Consider the following 21,365-nt stretch of genomic DNA (forward strand, 5'->3'; position numbering starts at 1 on the left):
TTTGCAAATAGAACTATTTCCACAGATGAGTCATAATAGCATTCCCTGTTGGCAGGAAATGACTCCTTGCAAAGATGATTTTTAGCATCATTAGCCAGAGGAGATGTTTATGATTCCCACCTTTCATCCACACGTACCAGCTTCTCATCCACTCTGGCTAGTGTGAGGACACAGTGGACCCTTGGTCCCATGATGTTAACTGGGAAAACTCAGCTCCAGAACAACCTGGGTGAAAGCCCCATTATAAGAATTCATTAGACAATATTAGGCCAGGTTGACTCTATCACCAAGGGCTAGAATCTCTCTGCTCCCTATGGACTGTTACCCATGCTGGAATGGGGCTCCACCCATTCTACTTGGGGCTGTTTGTACCCAAACGGCTGGATTATCCACTGAAAGACTTCCTGTTTTTCCTTACAGATTTTTTGGGTGCCTGGTTTTGATAGGGAGTATGTCAGGAAAAGAGCTCCTGGTTTTCAGCAAGTGGGCCAGTTATTCTCCATTGAACGCCTCAGAAAAGAAAATATCAGTAGAATAAATGTTGACTACAAGAGATTGTTCTACAGTGGATTGAGGTAAGTGTTTGACCACATCTCTTTTGGCATATATTGCCTTACTTGCACGAAATCTGCATCCCAACCAAGCTACTTAGGTTCCCCCTCCCACCTCATCCTCCTTCATGCTTCAATCTCTCATCATTCAACACACCTTTTTGTGTGCTTGGTGTTTTTGTTTTTATATAAATTGATCATTGAAAAGTCAGAACTCAGAAAGTTGTTGATTTCCTTCTGCCATTACTAGATGCATTGCAGTACCTTGTAAATAACTTTGTAATCCAGATGGCCAGATTTCTTATAGATAAAATTCAGAACATAATTAAATCATTATTAGAAAAACCCTTAAAACAGCCAAGTATGAGAAGAAACTGAAATTCTTAACCACCACATTTATAAATATATAATCAGAGACAGATTTTCAGAATTAAAAGCACCTGGGAATAAAATGGTAACTTTTTCAAACTTAACTATTATTAATCACTGTTTAATTTAATCCATATTCCCTTTCTCTTAGATTAAAAATAATTTTTTTTCTGATAATTGTAAATGCTTCAGAGACAGTCTGAACTTATATATATATTTTTTGTTCAGATATACATACATATCTCCAAAATCTCCTTGAGCTAGTAAAAATTCCCCTAAATATCTTTCTGTGTCTCAAGCCATGAGCTAGGCTGTTGGATACACCTCTGTTCATGTTCCGACTTTTCTGGCCTCTCTGGCCATGGGGGGAGATGATCATAAAATATGTATTTTTTCTTTTAGAATTAGATAATTATACATGTTTTACCTCTTTTTCCCATTCAGAAGATTTCTCTTTGCCCAACTACTCCTCTGTTTTGAGTGTATTTCTATTTCCTTTTACTTTTTTATCAAAGAGAAAATGGCTCCAAGATGATTTCCTTCTCTCCTAATCATAATTTAGATTAATCTAGTAGTTGGAAATAATTATAATAGCTTCCACTATTGAGCCTTTATTATGTGTCAAGTTCTGTTGGTAGACCACAGGCTCTTTTTGAAATTCTGGCTTACCCATCAGCTACACGTGTGACTTTGGACAAGTTTCTAATAATCAGTTTTCTCATTTGAAAATTAAGGATAACAGTAACTTGATAGAATGGTTAAAGGATTAAGTGACATAATTCATATATGCACAGGGCAAAATGCTGGGCAAATGTATGAACATAATGTTGTTCATATGTTGTCGTATGAATGTTGCTTTTATCATCACCATCCTTACATGCTGTGCCCTGGAAATTATCATCACCACCATTCTGCGAATGAGGAATCTTGCCTCTAAAGAGGAAAAGTTCAGGGAGGTTAGGTAATTCACCAACATCAATACAGTTGGTCAGTAAGGAACCACACTGAGATTTAAATATAGGCCTGACAGACTCCAGAGTCCAAATTCTTTCACTAATAAGCCTTTAGTTATTCCTTGGCCGTAGTTATATGGGCATAGTTTCAGCTGGCATCAGACTTAAGAGAGATCATATCCTGAGTCCTATTAGAAAATCAAGCAGTTTAATTTAGCTCAGCAGATATTCACTGAGTAGTAATATGTACAGTGCGCCATGCTAGTTTTATGTGAAAAGTCAACATAAGCGAGGCATCATCCTTTTTCTTAAGGAAACTATATATTCTAATTAGAAGAATAAGGGTTTTTTCCGTATGCCTATAATACAAGGTTGATCATGACCGTTCATGAGCAGATTTTATTCCAAGTCATTCCCCTCAAGAAACACTAAATTTTAAGAAGTTAAGCGGTTGTAACTTGTTATTTGTATACTGTTCATGACCAGAATACTTATTATGATCACATTTCCAATACATTCTCTGTGATCAGTGCTTACTTCCATCAGACCACACTCACAAAACATTGTGACCTTGCCATTTTGACTGAGAATGCTTTAAGTACATTACTTTGATCAAACTTATATGAATATAGAGATGCCCTCTGTTTTATTTCTGATGTGGGAATTTTTAAGTGTTTAAAAAATTTTTAATTTATTAAAAATTTAGTGAGGTGAAATTCACATAAAGTTAACCATTTTAAGGTAAACAATTCAGTGACATTTAGTACATTCACAATGTTGTGCAACTGTCACCTGTAGTTCCAATACATTTTGGTACTGGAAATTTTTATTTTCCCTCTGATTCTTGGTCAGTCTTGCCAGGGGTTTATGAATTTTATTAACCATTTCAAAACACCAAATTTTGGCTTCGTTAGCTTTATTCTGTTGCACATTTTCTTTCCTATTTCGTTGACTGCTGTTATCTTTATTATTTTCTTTCTTCTATTTCCTTTAGGTTTAATTTGCTCTTCTTTTAGAAGCAGAAAATTAGGTGATTGTTTCTAGATCTTCTTTGCTAATGTAAACATTTAAAGCTATGAATTTCCCTGCAAGCATTGCTTTAATTGCATTCTACCAATAATTTTGATATATTCTTATTATCCAGTTTAAAATATTTAAAAATTTTTATATTTCCCACTTGACTCATGGATTATTTAGAAATGTGTTGCTAACTTTTTTAAAATTTGAGGATTTTCCATCTACTCTAGTGTTATTGACTTCTGATTTAAGGTCACTGTGACCAGAGAACAACTCTATATGATTTCAATACTTTATTGTTTTTCTTTTAAAATTTTTAATTTTATTGACATGCCTTTGAAAGGTTTGTTTTGGTATAAGGCAAAGCTGTCAATTCAAAATACAAACAGATGGACACAATGTGTATATCAGATGTTGGGAATAAAAATGGTTTATTGATTGAAATAATAGAGGCATTATTTTGATTTGTCTTGACATGAATGCTGATTTATAAATCTCCTCCCCCATTGATTTCTTCTTGTAGTCCAGACACATAGAAATGATAAAAAATCTCACCAAAGCTCACCTTGGTGCTAATCAAGAGTGCTCGATGAACATTATAAAACACATGATTTCAATACTTAAATGTATTTAAACTTGTGTTATAGACCACTATATTGTATATCTTGGTGAACTTCCCATGTCCACCTGAAAAAAGGTGAGCTCTCTTCATTTGTTGGGTGTGATATTCTATAAATATCAATTAGTTTAAATTGGTTGATAGTCTTTTTAAGCATTTTATACTACATTTTCCCCCTGCTTTTTCTATTCAGTTAACACAAAACATTAGTTTGCAGATCAAACTCACACACATCAGAGAACTTACCTACTATGAAGTTTTATAATTAATTTCAAAGATACAGCAGTCTATCAAGAGGCTCAGACAAAGCAAGGAGAGGTCAGAGACATTGATTTCAACTTTGCAGGTTTCTTCCTTTATTGGACACATACTCTGTGGCCCACGGTAATAGATACGACCTCCAAGTGAGTGTTTGCAGGGTTATTTCACTTAGAAGGAGAGCATTTGAGTTACAGAACATCTGCATTTAATACTCCCAGGGAGTTGTATAGCTTATGTGACTTTCTCCAGGGACGCATGCATCATAAATCCACATTCTGTATTTATTTACAAAATATATAATAAAGAAATACTCAACCACAAACATCCTTTTAAAAAATGTTCTATACATAAGGCCTCTCTTCCTGGTAAATATTATCATTCTATTTAGAAAAGATGTAGGTATCATGTTGACAAGGAGATTAGACCATGCTTCTTCCTTCTTTCTTCTGGGAGCAACCTCTTCAGTCAGAGAGAAATTAAGGCCTCCTTGTGCATCATCTGTCAGTTATGGAGAAGGGGGTGTAGTATCTCCAACTATGATTGTTGATTTGTATATTTCTCCCTTTAGCTCTGTTTGTTGCTGTTATTGTGATTGTTATGGTTGTTTGGCTTCTCATATTTTAAACTTTTATTAGGTGTATTTGCATTTTAGAATTGTTAGATCTTTCTGGTGAATCCACCCTTTCATTATGAAATGTCCATTTTCTCTGGTTATAATTCTTGTCTAAAGATTACTTTTATTAATATTGACACACTTGCTTTCTTATAATCAGTATTTGTGTGAATTTCTTTTTGTGTCCTTTGTCTTTCAACTGCTTTGTGTCTTTATATTTAAAGTACATCTCTTATAAACATCTCTTAAAAAATATTATTGGTTCTTGCTTTTATATTTAGTAGGACAGTCTCTGCTTTTCATGGGAATGTTTGGCCCATTAATATTTAGTTTAATAATTAATATACTTGGGTTTATATTACATCATACCATTTTTTCTATTTGTCCTTTTTATTCTAGGTTGGTTATTTTGGTCATTCTTTTCCTGCCTTTTAATTTTTTTTAGTTAATTATTTTTTAGTATTCTATTCTATCTCCTCTACTGGCTTCTTACATTTTTAAATTATTTTTTACTGGTTGCTCTAGGAATTGTAAAAAGTATCCTTATCTTATTACAATCCACCTTGAGTTAAATTATTCCATAATATAAAGTATAGAATATTAAAATCTTAATTCCATTGACTATCTGCTGCCCTTTGTGCTATTGTTGTTATAAATAATATTTTTGTTATAAACCCCAGAGTACATTTTTATTATATTTTTTAAAATTGTGTTTTTTTAATTAAACTTTTTATTTTGAGATAATTGCATATTAACCTGTAAGAAATAACACAAAATGATCCTGTATACCTTTTACCCAGTTTACTCCAATGGTAAAACTTGCAAAACTTTAGTACAATATCAAAACCAAGGTATTGACATTGATGCAACCCACCAATCTTAGTCAGATTTCCCCAGTTTTACTTATATTCATCTTGTGTGTGTTTGTATATATAGCTCTGTGCAGTTTTATCACATGTGTAGGGTTGTATATCCAGTGCCACAACCAAGACATAGACTAGTTTCATCACTGGAAGTATTCTTTTTGTTTCCCTTTGATAACTACACTCCCCTTACTTCCATCCACTTCCCCTCACCCCAAACCCTAGCTCTTCACAATCACTAATCTGTTCTCTACTTTTATTATTTTGTCATTTTGAGAATGTAATATAGATAGTATCATAGAGTATATAACCTGTTGTGACTGGTTTTTTTTCATTCAATATAATTCCCTTTGAGAGTTATCCAGGTTATTATATATATATCAATAGTTTATCCTTTTCATTGCTGAGTAGTATTCCATTGTGTGGAGGTACTGAAGTTCGTTTAATCATTCACCAACTTAAGGCTATCTGACTGTTTCTGTTTATGAGCTATTATAAATAAATCTGTTATGAACATTTGTGTACAGGTTTTCATGTGAACATAAGGTTTTTAAACTAAAAGCCTATAGTTTATTCAGATTTTAGTCATTTTTTAAAAATGTTTTAACTGTGGTAAAAATACACATAATATAAAATGTACTGTTTTAATCATTTGTAAACATACAGTTCAGTCATTTTAATATACATTCATTACATTGTGCAGCCATCTCTGCCATCAAGCTACCTAACTCTTTTTGTCTTGTAAGCTCAAATTCTATACTCATTAAACAATAACATCCCTACCAACTCCCCAACCCCCAGACCCTGGCAACCACCATTCTGCTTTCTTTCTCTGATTTTGACTTATATAAGTGGAATCATGTAGTATTTGTCTTTTTGCAACTGGCTTATTTCACTTAGCATAAAATCCTCTAGGTTCATCCATGTTAAATCCATCCATTGCAGAATTTCTTTCTTTTTTAAGGCTAAATAATATTCCACTGCATGTATATACCACAGTTTGCTTATTCATTCATCAGCTGATGAACACTTGAGTTGCTTCCACATTCTAGCTATAGTGAATAATGCTGCTATGAATATGGGTGTACAAATATCTCTTCAAGACCCTTCTTTCAATTGTTTTGGCAATATATCCATTAAGTGGACTTTCTGATCATATGGTAATTCTGTTTTTAATATTTTGAGGAACTGTCACACTGCTTTCCATAACAGCTGTACCAACAGTACACAGAGGTTCCAATTTCTCTATGTCCTCCGCACCCTTGTTGATTTCTGTTTTTTTTTTTTTTTCTTGATGTAGCTGTCCTAATGGGTTAGTATTAGTTCTTCTTGAAACGTTTTGTGGAATTCAACAGTGAAGGCAGTGGGTCCAGGACTTTTCTTTGTTGGAAGGTTTTTGGTTAATGATTCAATCTCCTTATTCATTGTATGTCTATTTGCATTTTCTAATTCTTTATGATTAAAAGGTAGGTTTTGTGTTTCTAGGAATTTGTTTCAGCTAGGTTATCCAATTTGTTGGGATACAACTGTTCATAGTACTCTCTTATAATCCTTTTTATTTCTGTAAAATTGGTAGTAATGTCCCCAATTTTATTTCTGCTTTCAGTAATTTGAGTTTCTCTTTTTATTAATAGTACATCTAGATAAAGGTTTATCAATTTTGTTGATCTTTTTGAAGAACTAACCTTTGGGTTCATTGATTTTCTCTCTTGGTTTTCTGTTTTCTATTTCATTTATATCTGCTCTAATCTTTATTATTTTCTTTCTTTTGCTATGTTGGATCAATTTGTTCTTCTTTTTCTAGTTCCTTAAGTTACAAAGTTAGGATGCTGATTTGAGATCTTCCTTGTTTTTTAAATGTGAGCATGTATAACTATGAATTTATCCCCAGCACCACTTTTGCTGCATGCCATAGTTTTGGTATGTTGTGTTTTTATTCTCATTTGTCTCCAAGTATTTTGTAATTTCCCTTGTGATTTCTTTTTTGATCCATTGGTAGTTTAAAAGTGTGTTAAGTTCCACGAATATGTGAATTTTCCAGTTTTCCTTCGGTTATTGACTTCTAATTTCATCTTGTTGTGGTTGGAGGAGATACTTTGCATGGTATCAGTCTGTTTGAATCTATCAAGTCTTAATTTGTTGCCTAACATGGGGTCTATCTTGCAAAGTGTGCACTTGAGAAGAATGTGTATGTTGTTAGTGTTGGGCTGAGTGTTATATATATGTCTGTTAGATATAGTTAGTCCTTGTGTTGATTAAGTACTCTATTTCCTTGCTTACCTTTGGTGTGGTTGTTCTATCCATTGTTGAGAGTGGGATATTGAAATCTCTAATGATTATTGTACAGCTGTCTATTTCTCCCTTCAATTCTGTCAGTTTTTGCTCTGTAAATTTTGCTGGTCTGTCATTAGGTGTGTAAATGTTTACAACTGTTGTATCTTCTTGCTGTATTGAATCTCTTATTAATATATAATGTCCTTCTTTGTCTCTTATAACCTTGATATAAAGCCTATTTTGTCTAACATCAGCATAGCCACCCCTGCTCTTGTTGGTTACTATCTGCATGGACTGTCTTTCCATCCTTTCCCTTGTAATCTATCTGTGTCTTTGAATATAAAGTGAGTCTCTTGTAGACATCATGAATTGAAACATATGTTTTATCTGTTCTGCCAGTCTCTGTCTTTTACTTAGAGAGGTTGACCCAATTACATTTAAAATAATTACTGACAAGGAGGGATTTTGTCACACTGTTACTTCTGTCATTTCTGTAAATATTTGTTATTTTGTTTCTGTCATCTGTTTTTTTTTTCTTTACTTTCTATATGCCTTATAGCTTTTTTGTCCCTTTGGTTTCTGCATTACAATTTTCTTTGTTGTTTTGTTGATCTTTTATAGTGAAATGTTTAAATCCTTTTCTCATTTTTTGGGGGTGTATATTCTATATCTATTTTATTTTTGGTTACCATGGGAATTACATTTACTATACTAAAGCTTTAACACTCTTATTTGAACTTATATCAGCTTAACTTCAATAATATAGAAAAACTCTGTTCCTTTACAGATCTGTTCCTACCTTTCTGGGTTGTTAATGTCAGAAAATTAAATCTTTATACATTGTGTGCACCAAAACATAAACTAGTAATTTAAAAAAATGCATTAGTCTCAAATTACATAGAAAACAACTTTTGGAGCTACAAACCAAATTTACAATAATACTAACATTTAGGCTAATAATTATTTTTTTCTTTAGATATACTAGTCTCAAATCATGTAGAAAATAAAAAGTACAGTTACAAACCATTGTTACAATAATACTAGCTTTTATAATTGCCCATATATTTGCTTTTATTGAGATCTTTATTTCTTCATTCAATTCTGAGTAACTGTCTAGTGTCCATTCATTTCACCTTGCAGGACTCCATTTAGTTTTTCTTGCAAGGTGAGTCTAGTGGCCATGAACTCCCTCAGCTTTAGTTCTTCTGAGAATATCTTAATTTGTTTCTCACTTCTGAATGACAGTTTTTCTGGATATAGGATCCTTCACTGACAGTATTTTAACACTTTGAATAGGTTGGTCCACTGCCTTCTGGCCTCCAAAGTTCTGATGAGAAATCTGCTGGTGATGTTGAGGATCCCTTGTATGAGACAAGTCGTTTCTCTCTTGGTGCTTTCAGTATTCTCTCTCTGGCTTTTGAAAGTCTGATTATAATGCGTCTCAGTGTGAGTCCCTTTGAATTCATCTTACTTGGAGGTTGTTGATCTTCTTGGATGTTTTCCTTCATGTCTTTGATCAAATTTGAGAAGTTTTAAGCCATTATTTCTTCAAATATTCTTTCTGTCCTGTTCTCTTTCTCTTTTCCTTTTGGGAATCCAAGAATGCATATATTGATCTGTTTGATGGTGTCCCATAGATATTTTAGGCTGTTCACTTTTCTTCAATTTTTTTTCTTTCTGTTCTTCAGAATGGTTAACGTCTATTGGCCTATCTTCAAGTTCACCAATTCTTTCTTCCACCTGCTCAAATCTGCCTTTGGATCCTAATATCAAAATTTTCATTTCAGTTACTATACTGTTCAGTTCTAGAATTCTTTTTGGTTTCTTTGTTAGGATTTATGTTCCTTTATTAATATTTAAATTTTGTTTATACATTTTTAAACTTTATCTACATCTTCCTTTAGTTCTTTGAGTATCTTTAAGAGATTTGTTTCCAAGTCTTTGTCTAGCATATCTGCCAACAACTCTTCTCTGGGAACAGTTTTTATCAATTTATTTTTTTTCCTTTGAATGGACCCTATTTTCTTGTTTCTTAGTATGCCTTGCGATTTTTTTTTGTTGAAAAATGTATATTTCAATCTAATAATCTGGTAACTCTGGAAATCAGATTCTTCCCTTCCTCAAGGTATGCTGTATTTTTGTTATTTGTTTATTTGTTGTTGTTGGCTGTCTCTGTGCCAAGGATCAGCCTGAGTTCTTCTCAAATCTCTTGTGTTCCTTTCCCTGCTCATACATGGTCACTTTCTAATTTTCCCCATATATAAATTGCTTTTGCATGTCCTAGTCTTTAATGTATGACTCCCAAAAAGGGAAAAAAAGAAAAATAAAAGGTGGGGAGGAAAGAGTGCTGGCCCTTTTAACCCCTGGTAGTCACTTCAGTGGGAGTGGGAGGGGTTTGCAACAGTGGGGGGAGGTACAAAAATCATGGCTTCCCTACTCTGTCTACAGCTCTGTGAATGGAAGCATCAATCAGTGATCAGAGCACAGATCCCTAATATATGAAGGATAGCATCCTTTTGGCTCACCTTGGCTCCTACAAGGTTTGTGCAAGCTTCTTCAGGAACATGGGCACAGCTGCCTGCCATGGGGCTGGTGTACTGTAACTGCTACTGTGCCAAGTGATGAAATCAACCAAAGTTAACTATAACTTACCATCCAAAACTCCCCTGGAAGTTGAAAGCCTTCAATAGATTCCATAGCTACAAAATAGTTATATTAGGCAGATTCTTTTAGTGCAGTTGTTGTCTAGGTTGGGAGAGAAATTCCTGGTGTTTCCTTCTCTGCCACCTTCCAAGAATCCTCTCCTGTGAAATAAGTGTTTTTATGAGATAAATACCTAAGAATGCAGTTGCTGGGTTATGGTAATTACTTGTCTAGTTTTATGAAAACTGCCAAACTTTTTTTGGGAAACTTTTATGTTCCTGCCAGCAATGTATAATGACCTAGAGCCTCTACATCCTTACCAATTTTTGGCATTGTCACTATATTATTGTAGCCATTCCAATAGGTGTGTAGTGACATCTCATTGTGGTTTTAATTTTCATTCTCTGATGGCTAATGATGTTGCCCATATTATCATGTGTTTATTTTCCAATGGTATACCCTCTTCAGTGAAATGTCTCTTCATATCCTTTCTAACTGAATTGCTTGAATTTTTTTTATTATTGAATTTTGAGGGTTCTCTCTATATTATAGATACTAGTCCTCTGTTGCATATTTTTTTTTTTTAAAGATTTATTTATTGATTGATTGATTGCTATGTTGGGTCTTCGTTTCTGTGCTAGGGCTTTCTGTACTTGCGGCAAGCGGGGGCCACTCTTCATCGCAGTGCACGGGCCTCTCACTGTCGTGGCCTCTCTTATTGGGGAGCACAGGCTCCAGACGCGCAGGCTCAGCAGTCGTGGCTCACGGGCCCAGTTGCTCCGCGGCATGTGGGATCTTCCCAGACCAGGGCGCGAACCCGTGTCCCCTGCATTAGCAGGCAGACTCTCAACCACTGCGCCACCAGGGAAGCCCATGCATATGTTGTTTGTAAATAATTTGTCCCAGTATGGCTGGTCTGTAGCATCCTCTTAACAGAGTCTCCCACAGAGCAGAATTTTAAAATTTTGATGAGGTCTAACTTGTCAATTTTACCTTTTATGGATCATGCTTTTAGTGTCAAGTCTAAGAGTTCTTTGTCTACCTCTTAGATCTCAAAGATTTCTCCTATGTTTTAAACATATTCTTTCATCACTATTATGCAGTTTACAGCTTTCAGATCCTTCCTTGTTTTGTTAAGTTTATACCTAATTATTTAATTTTCTTTGGAGTGATTGCTAATAGTATTGTTTTAAATTTCTGTATGTTTATTAATATATAGAAATGTGTTTGGTTTTTGAGTGTTGGTTTCAAAAAGTATAAAAAGTAGCTTTTTCAAAACCATTTCCTTATTTCTATTTTTTAAATTTATCTTTAGGTGATCTGTAGAATTGTCTTAAAGACAATCTAACGTATTGGGTAACTAATGGCAGGCACTCCTGTAAAGGTAGTATGGTTATTTTTATTTTACAGTTTATACACTGAGCCTAAGAACTTGCCAAGTTAGTATGTGGCTGGGATTCAAACCCAGGCTTGTACAGAGCTGTTTTCAATATGCTATACCATCTCAGGGTTTAAAAAGTCTTTTGAAGGCACTTACCTGGTGTATTTTCTGAGAAATATAATCTCTGAAAATGACAGCTTGACTAGGTGTTCTTCTACTGTTTCTGTAGATAGTGCACAAATATTTACTGACATTTGAAGTTCTGACATTGGGAAGTGTTGTGTTCCATTCCCCCTACTCAATGCTTATAAAAATTCTTTATATTTGAAATTTAAATATTTACCAAATTGGTGTTCATTTCTTCATTCCTTCCTTTAACTATTTCTGAAGGCAGGTATGCTAGGTACTGGATATACAGAGATGAGTAAGACAGAGTCTCTGCTTTTAATTTGCTTACAGTCAAGTAAAGAAGACTGATAGGAAAGCAGATAAATAGAGTAGAGTGTGGTAAGTACTCTGATGGAAGTAAGTACATTTGCTACACAATAGTGTACTGGAGCTGGTTCATTTCAGCTTATGGGAGCAAATTGTGGGAGTATTTACACCATGGAAATTGGCAAATTCTACAGTTAGGGCTTTTCTTTTTTTTTTTCTTTCCCTCCATCTCTCCTTCCTTCCTCCCTCCCTCCCTCCCTCCCTCCCTCCCTCTCTCCCTCTCCTCCTTCTTTCCCTTCTCTTTCCCTTAGGAAGCCAGTTTACTAAAATACTACTGTTGGTACAGGAGCAAAGGTATTAAATCCAGTTCTTTATCGCACTGTAACATGAGCTCATTCTGCATGTCATATCATAAGTTGTCCTACTACCAACTACTTCTGGTGATTTAAGCAACAGCCTTTCACAAACACCGTGGCTGTTTCCCTTTTACATGATGAGAGTGAGATTAAGTCTAAATCTCCTGTGGGTTCTTTTTCTTCCCAGAGAATATAAAGCAGTTAACATCAACATCAACTTATACATCGTCAATGAACCTTGGCTTTTCTCACTGGCCTGGTGCTCCAGCATTTACTCAGTGACCACAGACAACATTCAGGTCCTGAATGAGATAAATCACCCTTACTTCTTCATGGTGAGCTGATAGTCCAGATTGTTCTTCCAACTCTGGTACAATAGGGGTCTCTGTCCCCCACCCCACCCCTACATTGCCCATTGTGCAGTCCCCAGGGAAGCTGCTTAAGAGCAGAGATTTATGTGACATTGGAGATGGTACTCCGCCTTCTCTCACCCAGATCTTTCTGTGATTTTCACAGAAATTAATATTGCTATAATAATTGCTGTTTATTGAATCCTCACACTGTGCCTTTCATGCATTATGTAATTTAACCCTCTGAGTTAGCCACTAGGAGTATCCCCATGGGGGATCTGAAGTTTGTAGCTTCACATGATACAAGATTCAAAATGAGGTCTGACTCCAGAGTTTTGTTACTGCAGCCACACCTTCCTGTAGGCACAGAACAATGACAGTGGCATGGGGTGTGGGGAGAAAATCAAGTGTACTTGATTCCAAAGTGAAAACTGTGTGTCCTGAGCAAAATGCTTTTGAAAAGGAGAGTGAGTGTCCAGCCACCGAGCTTGATTTCCCCTTCTGTCCTGCTACTGCTTACGGCCAGAAGTGTGGGGGACCTGAAGACCTGTGTTTTAATCCCAGCTAAATCCCACCACTTACTGTCTGTAGAGGGAACCCCAACTAACCAGTTAACTGCTTCAGAAGCTGTTTTTCACATCAGTGTAGAGTATGTTGACTGAATCGGACATCTATAACAGAAAACAGCTTAATTTCTCTCCACTGACTCTTTAAACTGCTCTGTGAACTAGATCTTTCCCTGCCCTTGAATGAGGTCTCACTCAGATCCCATAGCTTTTCTAGTCACTCTTAGATAATTTCTTGAAGTACAGTTTAGTCACCAAAAAGTCTCAGTTCAGCATCAACAGTCTAGCCCAGAGAATAACCCAGACTCTAAACTGCCTTGAAAATTAAAGCTTTTTAAATGAGAGGCCTAAATATTTCTTGTTGCTTTCTCCATAACTCCAGGTTCACTGGCCCTTGTTTCTGTCTTGAGCAGGGTCAGGAGCAGGAGAAAGGGGATCAAGGCCAAGGGCACAATCTCATAGGGCTAGTACTGCACTGAGTACTACTCAGTACAGTACTCAGTACACTACTCTGGCGGCAGTGTAAAATTGCTTACCCCTTCTTTCTTGGTGGCTTGGGCAGTTTTCTGTAGATGACCCTCAAGGAAACCTTGGATGGCAGGTCCCTTGACATAGGTAAAGCCTCTCCACTTGTCTGTCCCCATACTATCCCGCTTCATGTATGTACTATATACTTTTCTAACATTTTTGTTTTTTAAAATTGATTGCAAAGTAAACTTGTTCATTATATAAAATTCAATCATTATAAAAATCTATAAATTAGAAAGCAATACTCTCCTCCATAATCCTATCCCCCTAAATCAGTAATGTCTTAAAGTTGTCCCTTTGGATATATCAAATAAAACTTTATTAAGTAAAACTTTTCATTTTAATGTTTTAATTCATATTTGAGTTGATAATAAATTCATGTGATTCAAAATTCAAAGAGTATAAAAGAATGTAAATAAAAAACTTCCTTCTACACCTGGCCTGGGCTTTTTTAAAGGACCCAAAGTCACTTTGTTCAGGGGGGTGGGGCCAGTATCCCAAAGGCTTTCCTAAGCAGCCTACACTCTGGGTTAGAATATGCAGATTCAAATCTTGGCTCTAACCACTTACTGTGTGAACTTGGAAATGTTAGTTAACCTGTCTGGGCCTCAGACAGGTTATTTGTTTATTTGTAAATTGGGGATAAAAATACTACAATAGGGAAACCTTCAAGATGGTGGAGGAGTAAGACGTGGAGATCATCTTCCTCCCCACAAATACATCTGAAATCCATCTACATGTGGAACAACTCCCATAGAACGCTTACTGGACGCTGGCAGAAGACCTCAGACTTCCCAAAAGGCAAGAAACTCCCCACGTACCTGGGTAGGGCAAAAGAAAAAAGAAAAACAGAGACAAAAGAATAGGGATGGGACCTGCACCTCTGGGAGGGAGCTGTGAAGGAGGAAAGGTTTCCACACATTAGGAAGCCCCTTCACTGGCAGAGACAGGGAGTGGCGGGGGGGAAGCTTCAGAGCCAAGGAGGAGAGCAACAGGGGTGCAGAGGGCAAAGTGGAGAGATTCCCACACAGAGGATTGGTGCCGACCAGCACTCACCAGCTTGAGAAGCTTGTCTACTCACCCGCTGGGGCGGGTGGGGGCTGGGAGCTGAGGCTCAGACTTTGGAGGTTGAATCCCAGGGAGAGGACTGGGGTTGGCTGCGTGAACACAGCCTGAAGGGGGCTACTGCACCACAGCTAGCTGGGAGGGAGTCTGGGGAAAAGTCTGGAACTGCCTAAGAGGCAAGAGACCATTGTTTCGGGGTGCACGAGGAGAGGGGATTCATAGCAGCGCCTAAACGAGCTCCAGAGACGGGCAGGAGCCGCGGCTATCAGCGTGGACACCAGAGATGGGCATGAAATGCTAAGGCTGCTGCTGCTGCTGCTGCCACCAAGAAGCCTATGTGCAAGCACAGGTCACTCTCCACACCTCCCTTGCCTGGGAGTCTGTGCAGCCCTCCACTGCCAGGGTCCCGGGATCCAGGGACAACTTCCCCTGGAGAACACACGGCATGCCTCAGGCTATTGCACCGTCATGCTGGCCTCTGCCACCGCAGGCTCGCCCTGCATTCTGTAACCCTCTCTCCCCTCAGCCTGAGTGACCCAGAGCCCCCTAATCAGCTGCTACTTTAACCCTGTCCTGTCTGAGCAAAGAACAGATGCCCTCAGGCGACCTACATGCAGAGGTGGGGCCTAAACCAAAGCTGAACCCCAGGAGCTGTGTGAACAAAGAAGAGAAAGGGAAATTTCTCCCAGCAGCCTCAGGAGCAGCGGATTAAATCTCCACAATCAACTTGATGTACCCTGCATCTCTGGAATACCTGAATAGACAATGAATCATCCCAAAATTGAGGCAGTGGACTTTGGGAGCAACTGAAGACTTGGGGTTTGCTTTCTGCACCTAATTTGTTTCTGGTTTTATGTTTATCTTAGTTTAATATTTAGAGTTTATTATCGTTGGTAGATTTGTTTACTGATTTGGTTGCTCTCCTTTTTAAATTTTTTTATATATACATATATATTTTTTTCCTTTTTCTCTTTTTGTGTGTATGTGTATGCTTCTTTGTGTGATTTTGCCTTTATAGCTTTGCTTTTACCATTTGTTCTAGGGTTCTGTCTGTCCATTTGTGTGTGTGTCTGTGTGTGTGTGTGTGTGTGTAGTTTTTAGCACTTGTTATCATTGACGGATTTGTTTTTTGGTTTGGTTGCTCTCTTCTTTCTTTCCTTCCTTTTAATTTTTTTTATTTTTAATAATTTTTAAATTTTGTATTTTAATAACTTTATTTTATTCTTTCCTTCCTTCCTTCCTTCCTTCCTTCCTTTCCTTTCTCCCTTTTCTTCTGAGCCATGTGGCTGACAGGGTCTTGGTGCTCCAGCTGGGTGTCAGGCCTGTGCCTCTGAGGTGGGAGAGCCGAGTTCAGGACATTGGTCCACCAGAGACCTCCCAGCTCCATGTAATATCAAATGGCAAAAGCTCTCCCAGAGATCTCCATCTCAATGCTAACACCCAGCTCCCCTCAATGACCAGCACGCTACAGTGCTGGACACTCTGTGCCAAACTACTAGCAAGAGAGGAACACAACCACACACATTAGCAGAGAGACTGCCTAAAATCATAATAAGGTCACAGACACCCCAAAACACACCACTGGACGTGGTCCGACCCACCAGAAAAACAAGATCCAGCCTCATCCACCAGAACACAGGCACCAGTCCGCTCCACCAGGAAGCCTACACAACCCACTGAACCAACCTTACCCACTGGGGGCAGACAAGAAAAACAACGGGAACTACGAACTGAAGCCTGCAAAACGGAGACCCCAAACACAGTAAGTTAAGCAAAATGAGAAGACAGAGAAACACACAGCAGATGAAGGAGCAAGGTAAAAACCCACCAGACAAAACACATGAAGAGGAAATAGGCAGTCTACCTGAAAAAGAATTCAGAGTAATGATAGTAAAGATGATCCAAAATCTTGGAAATAGAATGGAGAAAATACAAGAAACGTTTAACAAGGACCTAGAAGAACTAAAGAGCAAACAAACAATGATGAACAACACAATAAATTAAATTTCAGATTCTCTAGAAGGAATCAATAACAGAATAACTGAGGCAGTAGAAGAGATAAGTGACCTGGATGATAAAATAGTGGAAATAACTACTGCAGAGCAGAATAAAGGAAAAAGAATGAAAAGAATTGACGACAGTCGCAGAGACCTCTGGGACAACATTAAACGCACCAACATTCGAATTATAGGGGTCCCAGAAGAAGAAGAGAAAAAGAAAAGGGCTGAGAATATATTTGAATAGATTATAGCTGAAAACTTCCCTAGTATGTGAAAGGAAATAGTTAATCAAGTCCAGGAAGTGCAGAGTCCCATACAGGATAAATCCAGGGAGACACATGCCAAGACACATATTAACCAAACTATCAAAAATTAAATACAAAGAAGAAGTAAAAGCAGCAAGGGTAAAACAACAAATAACATACAAGGGAATCCCCATAAGGTTAACAGCTGATCTTTCAGCAGAAACTCCGCAAGCCAGAAGGGAGTGGCAGGACATATTGAAAGTGATGAAAGGGAAAAAGGTACAACCAAGATTACTCTACCCAGCAAGGATCTCATTCATATTCAACAGAGAAATTAAAACTTTTACAGACAAGCAAAAGCAAAGAGAATCCAGCACCACCAAACCAGCTTTACAACAAATGCTAAAGGAACTTCTCCAGGCAGAAAACACAACAGAAGGAAAAGACCTTCAGTAAGAAACCCAAAATAATTAGGAAAATGGTAATAGGAACATACATATCGATAATTACCTTAAATGTAAATGTGTTAAATACTCCAACCAAAAGACATAGACTGGCTGAATGGATACAAAAACAAGACCCATATATATGCTGTCTACAAGAGACCCACTTCAGACCTAGGGACAAATATAGAATGAAAGTGAGGGGATGGAAAAAGATATTCCATGCAAATGGTAATCAAAAGAAAGCTGAAGTAGCAGTTCTCGTATCAGCCAAAGTAGACTTTAAAATAAAGACTGTTACAAGAGACAAAGAAGGACACTACATAATGATCAAGGGATCAATCCAAGAAGAAGATATAACAATTGTAAATATTTATGCACCTAACATAGGAGCACCTCAATATATAAGGCAAATGGTAACAGCCATAAAAGGGGAAATAACAGTAACACCATCATAGTAGGGGACTTTGACACCCCACTTTCACCAATGGACAGATCATCCAAAATGAAAATAAATAAGGAAACACAAGCTTTAAATGATACATTAAACAAGATGGACTTAATTGATATTTTTCAGACATTCCATCCAAAAACAACAGAATACACTTTCTTCTCAAGTGCTCATGGAACATTCTCCAGGATAGATCATATCTTGGGTCACAAATCAAAGCTTGATAAATTTAAGAAAATTGAAATCATATCAAGTATCTTTTCGAATCACAACGCTTTGAGACTAGATATCAATTATAGGAAAAACTCTGTAAAAAATACAAACAGATGGAGGCTAAACAATACACTACTAAATAACCAAGAGATCACTGGAGAAATCAAAGAGGAAATCAAAAAATACCTAGAAACAAATGACAATGAAAACACGATGACCCAAACCCTATGGGATGCAGCAAAAGCAGTTCTAAGAGGGAAGTTTATAGCAATACAATCCTACCTCAAGAAACGAGAAACATCTCAAATAAACAACCTAACCTTACACCTAAAGCAATTAGAGAAAGAAGAACAAAAAACCCCCAACGTTAGCAGACGGAAAGAAATCATAAAGATCAGATCAGAAATAAATGGAAAAGAAATGAAGGAAACAATGGCAAAGATCAATAAAACTAACAGCTGGTTCGTTGAGAAGATAAACAAAATTGATAAACCATTAGCCAGACTCATCAAGAAAAAAAGGGAGAAGACGCAAATCAATAGAATTAGAAATGTAAAAGGAGAAGTAACCACTGACCCTGCAGAAATACAAAGGATCATGAGAGATTACTACAAGCAACTAATGCCAATAAAATGGACAACCTGGAAGAAATAGACAAATTCTTAGAAATGCATAGCCTTCTGACTGAATCAGGAGGAAATAGAAAATATAAACAGACCAGTGACAAGCACTGAAATTGAAACTGTGATTAAAAATCTTCCAACCAGCAAAAGCCCAGGACCAGATAGCTTCACAGGCGAATTCCGTCAAACATTTAGAGAAGAGCTAAAACCTATCCTTCTCTAACTCTTCCAAGATATAACAGAGAGAGGAACACTCCCAAACTCATTCTACGAGGCCACCGTCACCCTGATACCAAAACCAGACAAAGATGTCACACAAAAAACTACAGGCCAGTATCACTGATGAACATATATGCAAAACTCCTCAACAAAGTACTAGCAAACAGAATCCAACAACACATTAAAAGGATCATACACCGTGATCAAGTGGGGTTTATCTCAGGAATGCAAGGATTCTTCAATATATGCAAAATAATCAATGTGATAAACCATATTAACAAATTGAAGGAGAAAAACCATATGATCATCTCAATAGCTTCAGAAAAAACTTTTGACAAAATTCAACACCCAAAAACCCTCCAGAAAATAGGCGTAGAGGGAACTTACCTCAACATAACAAAGGCCATATATGACAAACCCACAGCCAACATCATTCTCAGTGGTGAAAAACTGAAAACATTTCCTCTAAGATCAGGAACAAGACAAGGTTGTCCACTCTCACCACTCTTATTCAACATTGTTTTGGAAGTTTTAGCCACGGTAATCAGGGAAGAAAAAGAAAGAAAAGGAATCCAAATCAGAAAAGAAGTAAATCCGTCACTGTTTGTAGATGACATGATACTATACATAGAGAATCCTAAAGATGCTACCAGAAAACTACTAGAGCTAATCAATGATTTTCGTAAAGTAGCAGGATAGAAAATTAATGCACAGATATTTCTTGCATTCCTATACACTAATGATGAAAAATCTGACAGGGAATTTAAGGAAACACTCCCATTTACCACTGCAACAAAAAGAATAAAATACCTAGGAATAAACCTACCTAAGGAGACAAAAGACCTGTATGCAGAAAACTATAAGACACTGATGGAAGAAATTAAAGATGATACCAACAGATGGAGAGATATACCATGTTCTTGGATTGGAAGAATCAACACTGTGAAAATGACTATACTACTGAAAGCAATCTACAGATTCAATGCAATCCCTATCAAACTACCAATGGCATTTTTCACAGAACCAGAACAAAAAATTTCATAATTTGTATGGAAACAAAAGATCCCAAATAGCCAAAGCAATCTTGAGAAAGAAAAACGGAGCTGGAGGAATCAGGCTCCCTGACTTCAGACTATACTACAAAGCTACAGTAATCAAGACAGTATGGTACTGGCACAAACACAGAAATATAGATCAATGGAACAGTATAGAAAGCCCAGAGGTAATCCCATGCACATATTGTCACCTTATCTTTGACAAAGGAGGCCACAATATACAATGGAGAAAAGACAGCCCCTTCAGTAAGTGGTGCTGTGAAAACTGGACAGCTACATGTAAAAGAATGAAATTAGAACACTCCCTAGCACCATACACAAAAATAAACTCAAAATGGATTAAAGACCGAAATATAAGGCCAGACACTATAAAACTCTTAGAGGAAAACATAGGCAGACCACTCTATGACATAAATCACAGCAAGATCCTTTTTGACCCACCTCCTAGAGAAATGGAAATAAAAACAAAAATAAAAAATGGGACCTAATGAAACTTAAAAGCTTTTGCACAGCAAAGGAAACAATGAACAAGACCAAAAGACAACCCTCAGAATGGGAGAAAATATTTGCAAATGAAGCAACTGACAAAGGATTAATCTCCAAGATTTACAAGCAGCTCATGCAACTCAATAACAAAAAAACAAACAACCCAATCCAAAAATGGGCAGAAGACCTAAATAGACATTTCTTCCAAGAAGATATACAGATTGCCAAGAAACACATGAAAGGATGCTCAACATCACTAATCATAGAGAAATGCAAATCAAAACTACAATGAGGTATCACCTCACACCAGTCGGAATGGCCATCATCAGAATATCAACAAGTAATAAATGCTAGAGAGGGTGTGGAGAAAAGGGAACCCTCTTGCACTGTTGGTGGGAATGTAAATTGATACAGCCACTATGGAGAACAGTATGGAGATTCCTTCAAAAACTAAGAATAGATCTACCGTACGACCCAGCAATTCCACTACTGGGAATATACCCTGAGAAAACCATAATTCAAAAAGAGTCATGTACCACAATGTTCATTGCAGCACTATTTACAATAGCCAGGACATGGAAGCAACCTAAGTGTCCATCATCGGATGAATGGATAAAGAAGATGTGGCACATATATACAATGGAATATTACTCAGCTATAAAAAGAAACGAAATTGAGTTACTTGTAGTGAGGTGGATGGAGTTAGAGTCTGTCATACAGAGTGAAGTAAGTCAGAAAGAGAAAAACAAATACTGTATGCTAACACATATATATGGAATGTAAAAA

The 21,365-nt window shown here is 36.9% G+C and overlaps 1 protein-coding gene across 7 annotated transcripts in view; it reads left to right on the top strand.

Moving 5' to 3' along the window:
- The window catches only part of GDPD4 (glycerophosphodiester phosphodiesterase domain containing 4), a 138,886-nt gene that overhangs the window by 96,200 nt on the left and 21,321 nt on the right, over positions 1 to 21,365 (top strand). For all 7 annotated transcript variants that reach the window (XM_059930731.1, XM_059930733.1, XM_059930737.1 and 4 more), the window contains 2 exons: positions 421 to 575; positions 12,523 to 12,670. In XM_059930731.1, the coding sequence (XP_059786714.1) occupies positions 421 to 575; positions 12,523 to 12,670 (303 nt within the window). The remainder of the gene's footprint in view (positions 1 to 420; positions 576 to 12,522; positions 12,671 to 21,365) is intronic.

The sequence above is a fragment of the Balaenoptera ricei genome, chromosome 8 (assembly GCF_028023285.1).
Source record: "Balaenoptera ricei isolate mBalRic1 chromosome 8, mBalRic1.hap2, whole genome shotgun sequence".
NCBI classification, from domain to species: domain Eukaryota; kingdom Metazoa; phylum Chordata; class Mammalia; order Artiodactyla; family Balaenopteridae; genus Balaenoptera; species Balaenoptera ricei.